Source organism: Mauremys reevesii, linkage group 7 (assembly GCF_016161935.1).
Source record: "Mauremys reevesii isolate NIE-2019 linkage group 7, ASM1616193v1, whole genome shotgun sequence".
Lineage (NCBI taxonomy): Eukaryota > Metazoa > Chordata > Testudines > Geoemydidae > Mauremys > Mauremys reevesii.
Window position 1 is genome coordinate 101532228 of NC_052629.1, and position 16331 is coordinate 101548558.

Genomic DNA, 16331 nt, shown 5'->3' on the forward strand with positions numbered 1-16331 from the left:
GTGGATAATCAGCTTAACATGAGCTCCCAGTGTGATACTGTGGCCAAAAAAGCTAATGAGATCTGGGATGCACTTCAAGTATGAGTAAAGAGGTTATTTTACCTCTGTTATTTATCACTGGTGTGACTGTTGCTGTGTCCAGTTCTGGTGCCCATAATTCAAGAAGGATGTTGATAAATTGGAGAGGGTTCAGAGAAGAGCCATGAGAATGATTAAAGGATTAGAAAATATGTCTTATAATGATAGACTTAAGGAGCTCAATCTATTTAGCTTAACAAACACAACGTTAAGGGACGACTTGATTACAGTCTATAAATACCTGCAAGGTGAACAAATATTTAATAATGGGGTCTTCAATCTAGTGGAGAAAGGTATAACACAATCCAATGGCTGGAACATGAAGTAGACAAATTCAGATTCAAAATAATGTATACATTTTTAACTGTGAGATTAAATTAACCATTGGAACAGTTCACCAAGGGTCATAGCAGATTCTCCATCACTGACGATTTTAAAATCAAGATTGGATCTTCTTCTAAAAGATAGGCTCTGAGTATTATTTTGGGGAATGCTATGGCCTGTGTTACACAGGAGGTCAGACTAGATGATCATAATGGTCTCTTCTGGCCTTAGAATCTATGAACTTAGGTGTTTATTGATTCAAAATGTAGAGGTTGTTATAACTTCTCCAAAATCCCATACTCAGTACATGATGTTGGCTTACAATGCATGTATAAATATCATGGGTATGTGGGATAATTAGGAGAAAGTACAGGTTGCAGTGTATTTAGTAGGCACATAATGCTCAACTCTAGATTTCTCTCTCTTCCAATTTACCTAGGGCCTACTGGAGATTGTGGCTTAGGGGAGGTGGCTGAGGCCCTAGCCATACATGATCAACATGGTTTGGGAGAAGTAATTGAAAAAAGTAGCAAGGGTTATTTGGGGTCGTTTGATTGGGTGAGTATGCCCATTGTTTGTAACACAGCCTTGGACCCTCTTTTGTAGCATTCACCTTTATCAGCTCACCCATGTTAAAATACAATTTGCCTGATTGATACTAAGGCTTTAAAATGTGTTAGTTAAAACATATTAGCTACGTGACTTCAGAACTAAATTACTGGAGAGATTGCCTCTCTCCTCTAGAAATTCCTGGACAACAGAGATGCTTCAGTTGACAGCCCGGTGGTTCAAACAGGAGGGGGACTGCTGGTCAAGCATTCTCCTAGTGGGCCCCTTAACTCTGAAACTGACATCCCAGCTTGGTCTAACAGCCTGAAGTCTAGCAGCATGCAAGGTTTTCGCAGGCCTTTGAGGAAGCGGGATGGATTAGCAGTGATGAGGGAGTTAAAGAGAACTACATGTGCGAATTCTGAATGAATGACTGGGTGAGGTGGTGTTCATGGCTTGCTCAATAAAACTGATAAATCTGTATTTTCCCCACGTTTGGCATTTCAGATTTTATATGTTTTCTCCAACAGGTCTGCTACTCAACTCTTCCATATCTACTATTATCTCCACATCCACCTTGTATTAAACAGTACCTATGACTGAGTCTGAACTTTAATACCCAGCAAGGTAAATTCAATTTCTTAAAAGACAAGACTTAAAAGACTCAGCATACACTGAGCAAACAGTGAATCATTCAACCTTATGACCCTCTAAATAGAAAGTATGCCTGTTCAGTTTGCTTAGGGAAGAGCTGAAAGTCAGTAGATCACACTTTAATTATAATAAATATAATGCTGAATACTGTTTTTCCCCAGTTCTTAAGCTGCATTCAGTACATCATGGTAAATAAGGCAGCAGCAGCAGGTAATGTTATGTAGCATATGTTATAAAAATCCTAATATCTTGTGTGTGTTTAAGCTTTTAGTTACCTGCAGTACAGTAATGACTCTCGATCAGCTAGGGGAAGACACCATTTTATATTCTATTAGAGCTAGGAGATCTATTAGGGGATTGGTCCTGCTTTGAGCAGGAAGTTGGACTAGATGACCTCTTGAGGTCCCTTCCAAACTCTGATATTCTCTGATTCTACATGCAAATTGCAATTTTTTAAAAAAGTTTCATGACTTCTAAAACAAATTTCAATAAGCTTAGAGAATGATCAAAATTTAAAACTTTGATGAATATTTTTTGCCACCAACTAAAAAAATAAAAAAGTTTGCCTTTTTTGACTAGCTCTATATTTTAACTAGCCTTCTCTCCACTTCTTATATGGTCCCTTATTCCATGGTACTTATGTACTCAATGTTTAGTTTTATGTTGCTAAAGGTATTACAGCGACATGTGAATATTTTGTATTAATGCAATTTAGAAAAACTACTGCATCTTACCTAAACCCGAAGATGAAGAGACACTCTCCGTAATGGAAGAGGTTTCAGTTTGGTCTGTCAAAAGTCCTTCCATTAAAGGTAGAGATAACTCAGATGAAGGAACAGAAGAATCATAGATTCCTGAATCCCGGGGCATATCTGGAAGATTGGCAGCTTTTACAACATGCAACAATGGCTGAAGAACAGAGCTACCAACTTGAATGTCCTGAGTCTCTGCATCTTCTCCAAGGTTAAAGTGCTGAATTATACAGTGAGAGTCTGAATTTACAGCAGGGATAATATTTACATCTGTTTTCAGGTAGAAATCCCCATCAGTCACCTGTTTACTCACTAAGTCATTTAAAACCAAGCCTGAGTCAAATTTTTCCAACACAGGTTCTTGGTAATGTAAAGGAGGTTGAGGAAAAGGAATGAGTTGTTTCTCAAACCAGTCAGGCTCCTGCTCAATGAACTGGTGCATATTGCAAATGGCAACATAAAGGGACCGGCCAGTTTTGCTCCTGAAGTAGTTTCTTTTGCTAATATTTACAGGGTACAACTCTGAATCCTGAAGGCTCAGATCTCTGGAGTGCAAGTGAGAGTAAAGCTGAGGGAGGTTATCCATGAGCTTGTACTTTGTACTTAGATCCACAATGCCAGGAATGTCACCCTCACAGGAATAGTCAAAGTAGACTGCAATGAACTTGCAGAGGTCATCTGAATTCTGCTTTGCCTGACGCAGCTTCTCTGCGATGATAGATATGGCAAGCAGAAAGAGTTCTCCTTTCTCAGCATCTCTGGTTGCTCCCTTGTGCTTCCAGTTCTTTTTTTCCACAAAGTATTTCATTCCCTTGGAACATACAATGATGATAAATTGGGACTCGTTGATTTTTTGAATAAGCCACTCTTTCTGCCCTTCCTTACAATTTTTAAAATCTTCCCATATATCCAGTGCAACCTGGAAAAGAAGAGAGCATCCTGGTTAACATTCAATGCTGGATTTGGCAACTGAACAAAGGCTAGATGTGTTGTAAATGCTCAATGAACCCGCCTGTATTTATTAAGCAGATGTGAATCAAAGATGAGGAAGACTAAGGTCTGTCCATGCTGTGAATGGAAACTATTTTCAAACAGAAATAAGTGATACATTTTAAGAGTAGTTAACAAAGAGGTAAACTTTGTGACTCTTGCTCACTTGGGTAAGCACTTACTGACATGAAGAGTCATACTGAAGTCAATGGAACTACTTTTGTCGGTAAGTGCTCGTCAAAGCGAGTAAGGGTTGTACATTTGGCATGGGAACTACGTATTTTCAATGGGTTACAGAAACCTGCAAGCCCTGTGGGCAAGAAGGCTAACTTTCACGACTGTTCTATTGAAAATGCTAGTTATAATGTGTTTTTGCTGCCTAAGTATTGTTTAAGGAACAATATACCTACATTCCTGTATTACTTGTACATAGGGCCCTATCAATTTCACGGCCATGAAAAACGCGACTGTGAAATGAGCCCTTCCCCATGAAATCTGATCTCCCCTTGTTCCTAGGAGTGCCCCAGTAAAGGCGGCTCCTAGCTCCATCCCCCTGCACAGCTGCTCTGGGATGGGGGGAGGTGAGGAAGAGACCAGACCCACTTCTGGGTGCCTCCCCCTGCTGCAGGATGCTCTGGGACTGGACAGCAGCCCCAGAGGTTCCTGCAGCTGGAGGAGACTTGAGGAGTTGGGTCCAATCTTCCCTGTGCTGCTGGGAGTGCCTCAGCAGGGGGCTTCTAGCTGCTAGTCTGGGCATGGCTGGGACAGGACAGGACTTGCTCTTTCCCTGCAAAGCTGCTCTTGGTTATCTCTCCCGGCTGCAGATAGCTCCGCACCCCCTCCTCCCAACTCGCTTCCTGTCCCCCTCCCTTTGCAGCTGCTAGGGGAGGGGACATTGTACAGGAACTGCCCTTTCCCCCCACATGCAATTATTAGCTTATTTCAATAAAAATAAAAAGGTGAAGCACCTGACAGAATTTTTTTATTGACACTTTACAGCAGCAAATCACACTCAGGGCTCAACTCACTGATTTTGTAGATATAGACAATGGGGAGATTTTGTAGTATAGTGATCTCAGTTGACTGCCTACCAGAAGACGTGTAAATTACTATAAAATGAATGTCCAAAATAAATAAAAATCTCAAAAATGATTACTGCAGTGGATTATGTGAAAGAATTTGGAAGCCTAATTCTACATGCCAATGGTGACAAACTATTTTGTACAAGTTGCAATGTTTCATTGGATCACACACATCAGGCAACAGTTGAGTGCCACTTAGACTCGGAAATCCATCAAAGCAGAAAGAAGGATGCAAATACTGCATTGCTGGTACACAAAAAGTTAAAAAAACAAAAAGAATTTCTTCTCTTTTTCAGAAGATGACAGCGAGCTCTGAGACCAGTCATTTAGCTAAAATGGAACTTGTAGATGCACTTGTAAGTGCTAATATACCACTGGAAAAACTTGATCACCCAAAGCTGTGTGAGTTCATTCAATGGAATGTACAAAATGCCGGTTGCTTACTAAGTGCAAATAAGTTATGACAGGCCTACCTCCCAAAGGTTTTTGCTACACATTTTGAGGAGATCAAGTCTCAAATTAACTCATGTGAGTCTTTTGAAATTATTTAGGATGAGTCCACAGATGAGCAAGACAACTATGTACTGCATGTTCTGTTTGATTTTATTACTGACAAGGCCAAAGATGGGACAGACAGGAAACTACAACAGTGCTCCTGTTGATGGTGGATTTAACCTTGCTTAACGCAATTCCTGGCTCTGATAAGAATTGTAGGCTGGAGATACCGGCTTACAAAAATATTGCAAAAGAAGTGGACTGTAGTTTGCCCATGCTGCAGTTTTGGAACTCAGTGGAAGGCTGAATTCCCCATCTTGCAAGGCTAGCTCGGCGCTGTCTGACAATTCTAGCAAACTCCACTGATGCAGAGAGAGCAGTTTCTAAACACAGACAGGTGTCTTCAGCACAGAGACAGGAAATGAAGAAAGACACAGTTGCTGGATGCTCCATGCTGACATTCAATTAATGACATTTGAAACCAGAACATTTTTTTCCACTTGTTTTTGTTAATTTAAGGCTTTGGTTCTCAAGTTTGAGTCTACCAATTGTAGGCTACCCTACAAAACTGCCTCAGATGCCCGTATCTACCAATCAGGGAGTTGAGCCCTGAGTGTTATTTGCTGTTGTAAAATGTCAATCAATAAATCCTGTTAAGTTCACATGATCTTTTTTATTTTACTGAAACAAGCTAATAATTGCATCTTGAAGAGGGGGGCACCCTGTACAGTGACCCCTCCTCTTGCGGCTGCGGAGAGATGGGGGCAAAAAGTGAGTGGGTGGGGTGGGGTGGGGGGTTGCGGAGCTTTCTGAAGCCGGGAGAGGTACCCAAGAGCAGCTATGCAGAGGAAAAGCAAGCCAGGACTAGCAGCTAGGAGCCCCTGGCTGGGGCGCTCCCAGCAGCACAGGGGCAATCAGACTGACCTCCACCTCCTGTGGCTGCAGGAAGCTCTAAAGGCAGCACATAGGTAAGGGTGGCAATCCCATGACTCCCCTACAACAGGTCTGTGACCCCCCCCCCACTCCCATTTTGGGTCAGGACTCCCATGATTACAACACCGTGAAATTTCAGATTTAAACATCTGAAAATATGAAATTTACCAATTTTCAAATCCTATGCCCATGAAATTAACCATGATGGACCCTGAATTTGGTAGGGCCCTACTTATAAAGTACCAAATCTACAAATAATGGTTCAAGGCCAAACAATTATGTGTTTGCTGGATAGCTGCTTCCAAAGCAGGGGGTAAAAAGCACTGCAGTGTCGTGCTTGTGAAGAAGAAACAAACCTGGAAAATTTTGGAAGAGTGGTCCCAAGTGACTGAGCATTTATCTACCTAGTTAAAGAGGGAAATGAACCCACTCTGAGCACTCCACTCTATGTGCTATATGCAATTCTTAGTTATTGTACACTTGTGTGATTAACATGTTGAATCTGCTGTATATACACATATCGCCCTGTATGATTCTACTATGGTAGCAACAATGTGCATGTCTAAAACCAAATATTTTATAGATATATATAATATACAGGAAGCTACTGCACAGAATCATGATCCCAAGGATGCATAAGAACTTTGAAGATATGTGGTGAGTCCTGTGTCATTTTACAGCTGGGATATATGTTGCCTTGATAAATGTAGGGGGGCGGTTGTCAGTGAGAGACCAGGAAATGTGCTTTTACTATGTGTACTTATGAACAAGGCTTTTTAATTTTAGCATAATTAGGTTAGCATTTTAAACAGCAATAAATCCCATTGCCCCTTTGCTTTACAAGACAATAATTCAATTCCGTAGGCCAAAGATACAGATACCTTCATTGTCATCTTTTGAACTTTCTTTTTTATATTAAACATGACTGTTACATATTCTATCTTTATCTAGCTCTCGTTGTACTTTGTTTACCAAATATTGAATGACCCTGGAGGTGTTATGCAAAAAGCACTTGGCTTTAACTCCATTCCACGTAGCTGTGGTGATGCTGTGCTATCATCACAACTGAAAAAAAGGAATTCAGACAAGCTAAATATAAGACATCTTATTCTGACTGTTTTAAGTCTGAGTAAATTAATAATATAAAAATAAAATAACAGAAGCACAATAACGAAAACAAGCAATGATTTTAAATAATGTGTTCTACCACTAGGGGACACACTTGCTATATGACTGAATACTAATATTTGAATTCATACATAATACTAACTAGACTTTGATTGGATTAAAGTTTAACAAAGGAAATAAATGTTTCCTGTAAACTAATAATTGTTTTGCCTTTTAAAAAGTGAACTATTGGTTACATTTTCTCTTAGGTTTAGAAAACAGCCAGAGAACTTCAACCTAGTCAATCAAATTGTCATTTTGATATTTTTCTGATATCATTTTGAATCAAAGTAAGACAGTAAAAAAAAAATAAAGATACAGGCCTAGGCCATGTGTTTATATGCCATTAAAAATGCTTTTTGATGTTTTCATACAGCATCAAAAGAATTAAAAATTTACTGAATAAGCCATCGAGGATGATAAAGAATTTCAGGGGTGAATCCAAATTAGCAAGGTTTTATTATGTATAATGTGTGTGTTGCACAAATCCTTCTTCTGGACAAGATTTCTGATTGATTCAAATGTGCATCACAAGATCACTGCTTCAATACCATGGCATAAGAGGTGCCTTAGAAATACTAAATTCGATTAGCTAGATTGTAGAGCTTCTTTGTGTCTGTAATCTACAGAAGATATACATTCTGATAACTAGACCAGCATTATGTGTGCATATGCTTCTGGTAGTTAATATATAAAGAGCTACGAATGACTGAAAGAGAGAATTAGGACTGACACAAATTACGTACAATACTGTGTCTTATGCATTATTTGGTTTGCTTTTTTTCTCTAAATGGAGAAAATTCACATAGGTAAAATTAATGTAGGCAGTTTCCACTAACACTAATGGAAGCTACTCTCTTTAGCAAAGAGAGATTAGAATATCCCTGTCAAGGTGAAATATTTTCCAGGGCTAGGCTATCATGAGTTTTGGGGGCAATGTTTTGAATAAGGCAATTCCAAACATTAAAAGAAGAAGTGGTGATCTTACCTCACAGCCACAGAAGTCCTGAAGGAAATAAGCAAAGCACTGAATGACATTTATGTGTTTCTGGCAATCTTTACTGGAATAGCAGATGAACACTTTTGGCCGGGGACGGAGCCTTTCCACATGGAGCGCTGCAGCATATGTAGAAGATTCCGAGCTCTCCTCATCTAAATGGGAATATATATTTTCTAAATTGGAAGGGAAAAAAAAACAAACGCAAAAATCTTCACTCTATCCAAGATCAAAAATTTTCTTTAACCTTGACAGACTCATTATTCAAGTACATAGTAAAAGGCTGTTCATCCCAAGACATTCGTTTTTCCCTCCCTTCTTCCTCTTCTATTTTATCAGCCTGTGAGGTGAAAGATGTTACTGATTGGATAGTTACTGCATGTGCTAAGACCTGTCTAGAAAGGTTTGCTGTGTGTACAGAAGAAATTAAACAGTTTCACCTCCACCGACCCTACGAAATTGCCACAGTACTTTTATAGGCACCTCACCTCTTTGTTCAGAAATCAGAAAGTTCAAACATACTTCTCTGTAGAGTTTCCTGCTTAGCAATGCAATGGGCTCCTTTTAAAACAGCGATACTGGTAGGGAAGAGAATGAAACTCCAGGGGGCCTGGTACCCTTCAGAAACATGTGCAATCTCTCTGCAGCATGCCCATATTCTTTAGTGTTCATCTGAGTTTTTGCTGGAGCCATGCTATAATGTCATAAACAGCCAGAAGGGAAAAGGACTCAGTCCAGATAAATTCTGCCAGCTGTAGAATCCCTCATCCCCAAGATCCAGGGAGATATCACTGATCTGTGAGGCATGGGGGCTGAAACCCCATCTTCTATATGGGGGAAACCCAATCACTCCCTGGAACCGCAGTATTGACTAATTCCTGATAAATCAGTGAGCCAGGTATGGTTTGCGAGCTCCACCCTAGATATAAGGGAGGCAGAAGTGAGCAGAGGTTGCTTGAATCTAAGTTAGGAAGTGTCTGCAGGGAAACCTTATGAATAGTCAAATGTAAGGAGAAGGATTAGGCTGAGATTTAAGGGGTTTTGCTGTTATCTGAATTCTGAATAAAGCCAACCAGGAAGGGGGAGTAAGTTTGGACTAATTCTAGTGGGTGCAGATTCATGGCAGACTGGGATTGACACCTGCTTACATGCATGCTTCAGGGTCTTACTTTCCTTCCACTAGGATTCATCAGTTAAATAATTCTGTATTGAAAGAGGAAATAGTCTAAAATATATCATCTTCTGGATCTCTTCACTCTCTGCATAGTCTTATCATCTCCCCTCTACTACTTCCACTAATAGACATTCAAAACAAACAAACAAAAAACAAACCAAATAAGATTTCTCCTCACACAACCCATCTTGTCCTGCTGCATTTTGCAGTGAAGTCATAATGCAGGACATATGACACAATATTTTCCAGGGTAACAAATTAACACCAAACACTGGATTTTAAGACTTTGCTGCAAGTTCCAGCAGATGCAGAGGTTTGGGGGTGGGTTCAGGGGTGGGGAGAGTGAAAAGGAAAGCTCTTATGATAAAGAAATTTGTGTTTTGAATAAATCTATTTTCCTTTCAGATTTGCTCTGACAAGCAAACTCTCCTTCAAATGAAACAACATGCCAAATAAACACCATACCTTGTTGTTTTTTACGGCACATCACTGTGAAAAGCGTTGCAAATGCTGAGATGACAACTAAGGGAACGGTAATGGCAATGGCCCTTATTGGTCCAGCCCACGGGGAATGTACTTCAAAAAATAAAGCAGAATTAGCACGGTGCAAGTAAGTTATGGTATAATTATCTAATCTCATCTTCATATTTGGTACTGACAACCACTGCAGCACAATATCATCAAGTAATTCTCAAATATACAAAATATAAAGCTAAGATCTGAGCGCCTTCCAATAATGCATTAAGTGAGGTGACTAACATCTATTGCATGTGGTTTGTTCAATCTCATGCTCTCCCCAGGGAAAGAATTGTGTGTGTAGTACAGTTTTGTTTTGATTGGGTTCTGTTTATTTTTTAAATGTACTGCTCTGTATTTATGTTAGAGAAGGCAGGTTGAAGAAATGCGCGTTGCACTTGGAACGAAGTTGGTGAGGTTTCTGATGGTCCTTGGTGCCTGGGGGGAATTTGGTCCGTGGTCTCAAACTGGCCCCAAAGAAAGCTCTGTCTCCTGCACAGATAAGTCTACCCTTATGGTCAGAAGTTCCATAGTGCTTGTGGAGCAAGTTGTCACTCAAAGTCTTCATCCCATCATGGGATCTTTGTGATAATCGATTGCAAGGTAACTACTGTAGAACTTTATTTAGGGTGGATTACATTAGTGCTACATTAAGCTGCTTACATATTTGCATTACATTATTTCCACTCTCTACTTGCAGGCTACTACTTGCATGTGACTAAGATGCAGTCTTGACAATTTTTAAACTGATTTTTCACATTAGTGTATGTAGCAAAAATTAGTTTCCAGTAAGGAGTCTTAGTTCTACAATATTTTGATGTAAAACCACTAACAGTCAAAATCATCTTTATACTTAATTTTATCTTGCACAATTTGCCTTTGCAATTCTTTACAAGCACAAAATGTACAAAAGCAATATTGTTTTTTGTCAAAAAGATCACAAGACTGCATTTAAAAGCATGGTCAAACAAACCCCATTAGTCCTGTCATTATTATTCTGGCAAATGATCTTCAACACAAATTATCACTACAAACAAGTACGTGTTGACTTTAAAAGAAAAATTCTTACCTGGTTTTAGTGCATAGTGCATTGTTTTCCTTGTTGTGTTAGTGTCATCAACCAGCTTTAAAAAAGAAAATTCTCATTTTAAATACTGAAAAAGATACAGAAAAATCATTTTTGCATGTGAAAAACACTGCAATTACCCCGAGGACCAGAACTGAAGGAAGCTACCATTACAAATGACCGATGAGAAGTACCTAAAATTAGTCATTTCTCGATAGGATCAGGGATGAGTAGAATACAAATCATATTGCGGTAAAACTGGAATACTATCTTCAAACAAAACCTGCCTCTTAAAAAAAGGAAACAATCCAACCTAATTGATGTCCAAGACAAAGGAAAAGGGGGGGTAAGAGGGAGGGAGGAGGAATGGGAGTGGGATGTAGGAGGTAAAAGTCTCGTGAATAGGCTCTATATTCTTTGAATCTTCTCTATTAATAAAAAGTAGAGATGGTCAAATTTTTTCACAATCAGCAAAAATACACAAAACATTTTCAATGAAAATTTTCGTGAACATTTTTTGCCTTTTCTTCCCCAACTCAAATAAAAGCACCTAACAGACTTTTACTCAATGGGTCCAAAGTCCCCAACACCATTATTTTATGTTGTTGGATAATCATAATACAGCAGTAACTCAGTCAGCTTTTTGCCATTTGCATCTGAGCAGGAGGTTGCAACTTTTTCTTTTGGATGCAGACCTTTGTACTCTTATCCATGCCTTTGTTACCTCAAGATTAGAATATTAAAAGGTGCTCTACATGGGGCTACACCTTAAAGCCATTTGAAGACTGAGTTGGTGCAGAACACAGCAGCTTGTTTACTGAGTAGGAGATCTCGCTAGTAGCATATTGTACAAGGTATTCCAGAATCTGCACTGGCTGCTTACTGGTCCCTGGGTAGAGTTTAGGATGTTGGTTATGATTTCTAAAGTTCTAAATGGCCTATGACCTGCCTGCCTGAGAAGCCAACCACAACAGATCCCCTGATATACTGCAAAGTTGTGGTCAGCAGAGATGCTTGAGCTGGATTCCCCTTGTTATAAAAGACAGGGAGAAACTGGCAGGACAAGACATTCCCTGTGAGCGGCCCAGGACTCTGCAACCCACTCCCTTCCCTGGTTTAAAGTAGCCAGACTTTAGGGACTTTCCAGGCATGCTGCAAAAGCCATCTGTCTGTCAGGATTTAGCAGAGGATTGAGGGTTTGTTAGTGGAATGATGGCATGGTGGGGTAAGAAGGAGCTTTTTTTTAAGCTGCCTGCCGGAGTGAGCTGGACTGGCTGAGTTGCACTATTTTTCCTTGTCTGAACGTTTGTTTTTTTAATGCTGCCTGGGTAATTTGTTATGTCAAGCCACCTAGAGTCTTTGTATAGGAGTTTTCTTTACAGTACAATCTCAGAATTAAGAACACCTCGGTAATGGAGGTCGTTCGGAACTCTGAAATGTTTGTAAGTCCGAACAAAACGTTATGGTTCTTCTTTCAAAAGTTTACAACTGAACATTAACTTAATACAGCTTTGAAATTTTACTATGCAGAAGAAAAATTCTGCTTACCATTTTTTTTAGTAGTTTACATTTATCACAGTACTGTACTTTATTTGGGGGGCGGGGGGGGAAATGTCCTCTGCTGCTGCCTGATAGTGTACTTCTGGTTCCAAGTGAGGTGTGTGGTTTACTGGTCAGTTCATAACTCTGAGATTCTACTGTATTGTTATTATTTAAATCTAAAGAAACAAGCAACATTTACAATATAACTAAGATGGGTCCAAGTGACAGAATTCTGAATAGGATTTTGGTTTCGCGCACAGCAGGGGATGCAGCAGTGAGCAGTGCTCGGTAAAGCAGAGAGATTTCAACTATGCTTGGCTTCTGCATGAGAGAGGTGCAAGACAGGGAGGCTTTTTGCTCTTTTTCCACTACTGCACAGCCATGCAAGGCCAAAGTATGAGCTGACCTAAAAATGTTAATTTGCCCCACTGAATTCAGTGAGTGTGTACAATTCAGTGAGTGTGTACAGTAAATTACAGCAGAATGTGGCCCACAGTATTTTATTTGCAATTAATTTATTTATCACACTTCTTTAGCTCCATTTAATTAACTCTTCACAAATATTACCTCAATGATATAATCCCCTGGAGCTATATTCTGAAGAACACAACTTGTGATATCCGTGTTTTGTTCCTGCAAAGAAAAGGAAGGAAATTATTTTACAAGTAGTTCACATGCTTTACAAAGCTAACGGAAAATGCATTTACAGCTAATGTTATTGAGTTGAAACGTCACATTTCCACTATGTACACAGGCACCTTCCATCAAACAAAATCCAATTCAATACTGATAAAGAAATACAAACCTCTCTACTCAAATATCCCAGGACTAGAATCTCCAGCCACCAAAGGCCTATGAAAGTTTGAGATAACAAGTAAGTTTTACACAATACCCTGAAGCTCCTTAATCTCAGGCTCTGGTGGACTGAACAACCTGCCACCTGCCATGGAGTATTTAACTCAACAAAATGAAAATGGAAACCACCCCCTGAGCGACATAAGTTACAACAACAGAAGTGCCAGCGTAGACAGTGTTATGTTGGCAGGAGAGCTTCTCCTGCCGATGTAGCTACCCACCACTGGTGGAGGTGGTTTTATTATGTCAACAGAACAGGGCTCTCCAGCTGATGGCTACATGAGCGGTGCAGCTGCATCGGTACAGCTGTGCTGCTGTAAGCTCCCTAGTGTAGACCAGCCCTAAATAATAGTTACTAGCAGTACCAGTAGGAAAGATGAAACATTACCCAAATGTATGGAGTTGTTGTGTTCAGAAAAATAAACCCATACTATTGCCACTAGTCTATGGTACACACTTCCCGTAAAGCAATGGCCTTTATTATTTTCTTTTTGGTTAACTCTGATTTTAGCACTTAGGTTTCTCACCAGAACTCTAATGGGCATAGCCCACTGTATTTTTTAATTTTGTTCTCATACATTCTTTTCCCCGAAAGCTTCCAGCACAGTCAGACTTATTTTCTAACAATATTAGAAGCTATTTACTAAAAACGGCATTATTTCTGAACATCCAAACTTTTCCCATTTCAGGTGAATTGCTTAAGACAAGACCCATCCTGGGTTTGGATGGGCATTGTACTGGGCCCACAGAGACCACTAGCTATAATTTTCCCACCCACCACTGCCATCTCATCCCTTTTTTAAACATGAAGGTAAGTTTAACTAAATGCTCAAAAAAAGGACTACGTTGGAGAGTTATTTCAGATGGACAAAATTTAAGGAGTTGAAATTCTGTTCAGAGGGAGCATATGAAAAGAGGAAAATATTAATTATAATTATAAATAAAAATACAATTAAAACTACTAATGAGAGTATAGCCCCTTTGGGGCAAGGACAATATCTTGCCATGTATTTATACAGCACCTAGCACAATGGGGCCCCAATCCTGGTTTGGGCCTTTGTTTACTACCAAAATAGAAATAATATAAAAGTCCTTTACATTCTTTAAACATGTGAAAAGCTACGGTCATCTAGAATTTTTAACAGTTACCACAAATCATTAAAACAACAGTCACGAAACCCAGTAACGTACTTGTCTGCAGGTCTTTTGTTTAAAGGATCCTTCATCCTTAAGTTTGTAGTGAAGATAGTAATATTTAAAGCCAAAGTTGTGAGGTGCGTGATCAAAAGACACTTGCATGTTAAAACCTTGCTGGGTAATATTCAGATTCCTGGGCTTCCAGACTGTCAGAGGAGAGATATTTATGGATTGGAAAATTACTATTTCACGAACAATAATATTTTTGTAACATGAATGAATGGAAAATATTATATTTTACTTACAAGGTTTGCAGGCAAGGTTTTCTGGCTGTAGCAACAATTCACATGCTACAAACACATACACAAAAGGAATATTAATAATAAAGATTAGGTTTTCCAACTGCTATACTCCATAAACAGGAAGAGGAGAGGGAAGAAGGCAGAAAAATGCAAGCTATTTCATCATTTTTGTTTATCCAGTGCCTCTCCAAATAGTACAGAATGAACAGATTTTGCCATATTTAGCAAGCTCAGCATCCTTGTCATTGCTCAAATCACTGTCCATCTCTACACACAAAAAACAGCCTACTCAGTTTGTTTGAAATAATGTTACTTATTGAAATAAGCAATATGTGAGTAAAGGTGACAAAAGCTAACTTATAACAGACACATTTATGTGACTATATTGAAAATGTTACTTTATTCAGCATCACCACCAGAGTGGACTGGAAATACCAAATCAATTCAGAAAAATTATTTACTCTAAACTATTTTTAGAACATTTTAGAGAGAAGAAAATCCCGAAGAGTGGAGGTTCTTGGGGGGGGGGGGAGGGAGAGAGATTGATTGCCAACATCTTAAAAAACAGTGTACCTAAAGTTATGTGCCTGTGCCCATATATAGGCACCTAAGGCTTGTCCTCATAGGGAAAATGGATTATCATGGCTATTCCAGAATAACTCCCTATGTATACATTCTATTCCAGAATAAAAACGACTTGATTCTGGAATAATAGATAATGGTAGATTTAGGAGTCTATCTTTAGGAATCCATTTTTAAATCTTGACCTTGAGACAAACGGCCTTGGAAGACTGTGGGTTTTCAAAAGGAGGCTAGATAGCCATCTGTCTTGGATGGTTTAGACACAACAAATCCTGTATCTTGGCCGGGGGTTAGACTAGATGACCCTTGTGGTCCCTTCTAACCCTATGATTCTACGGTCTGTGTAAGCTTTCCCATACTGACCTGCCATTGACACTATTCATTAAGAAGGAAGATGTAGTTCAGTCTCCATAGGAACATAATTGCCAGGCTAGATCAGACTGAAGTCTATCTAATCCAGTATTCTGCCTCCAACAGCGGCCAACACCAAATGGTTCAGGGGAAAATGCAAGAAACCCCACAGTAGGCAGATGTGGAGTAATCTGCTGTCTATGGTGGCCAGCCCTAGGCCTCTGCTACACAGAGACTATTACTTTTGCCAATTTCTCTGTAGTGGTTAGGGGTGCTGGAATAATTTTTATAGTGGGGGTGTTGAGAGCCATTGAACCAAGCTGTAAATCCTGTATATAATGGAAACCACTTCAAGGTAGGAGGTGCTGCAGCACCCCTAGTTCAAGCACCTATTGTAGTGGTTTTATAATTTGAAGTTTTGTCCACTACAGACCAATCTGTGGTCTGTAAACTAATTTCATTTAGGACTCTGCCTGGATGTGAACCTCAGCCCTAAGATCACAGCAGGTGCTTCCGCTCCTCAGCCACCCATCCCCTTAAACTCTGCCTCTTCTGTTTTCCTGGCTGAGGCCAGATCTACAATAGGAAATTAGATCAGTATAACTACATCACTCAGAGGTGTGAAAAATCCACCACCCCGAGAGACACAGAAAAACCAACCTAACCCCTGCTGTAGACAGCGCTAGGCCAATGGGAGAATTCTTCTGTCAACCTAGCTACCGCCTCTTGGGGAGGTGGAGAACCTACACTAATGGGAGAAGCATGCACCACCACTGCAGCATTTT

General features: G+C 39.7%; 1 protein-coding gene across 1 annotated transcript in view; it reads right to left on the reverse strand.

Annotated features, from left to right (window-relative positions):
- Positions 1 to 16331, reverse strand: part of IL17RD (interleukin 17 receptor D) — an 89021-nt gene that overhangs the window by 5015 nt on the left and 67675 nt on the right. The window contains exons 6-12 of the mRNA XM_039546416.1: positions 14617 to 14661; positions 14366 to 14517; positions 12887 to 12952; positions 10781 to 10835; positions 9661 to 9771; positions 8013 to 8197; positions 2340 to 3276 (exon numbers count right to left, since the gene is read on the reverse strand). Of these exons, the coding sequence (XP_039402350.1) occupies positions 2340 to 3276; positions 8013 to 8197; positions 9661 to 9771; positions 10781 to 10835; positions 12887 to 12952; positions 14366 to 14517; positions 14617 to 14661 (1551 nt within the window). The remainder of the gene's footprint in view (positions 1 to 2339; positions 3277 to 8012; positions 8198 to 9660; positions 9772 to 10780; positions 10836 to 12886; positions 12953 to 14365; positions 14518 to 14616; positions 14662 to 16331) is intronic.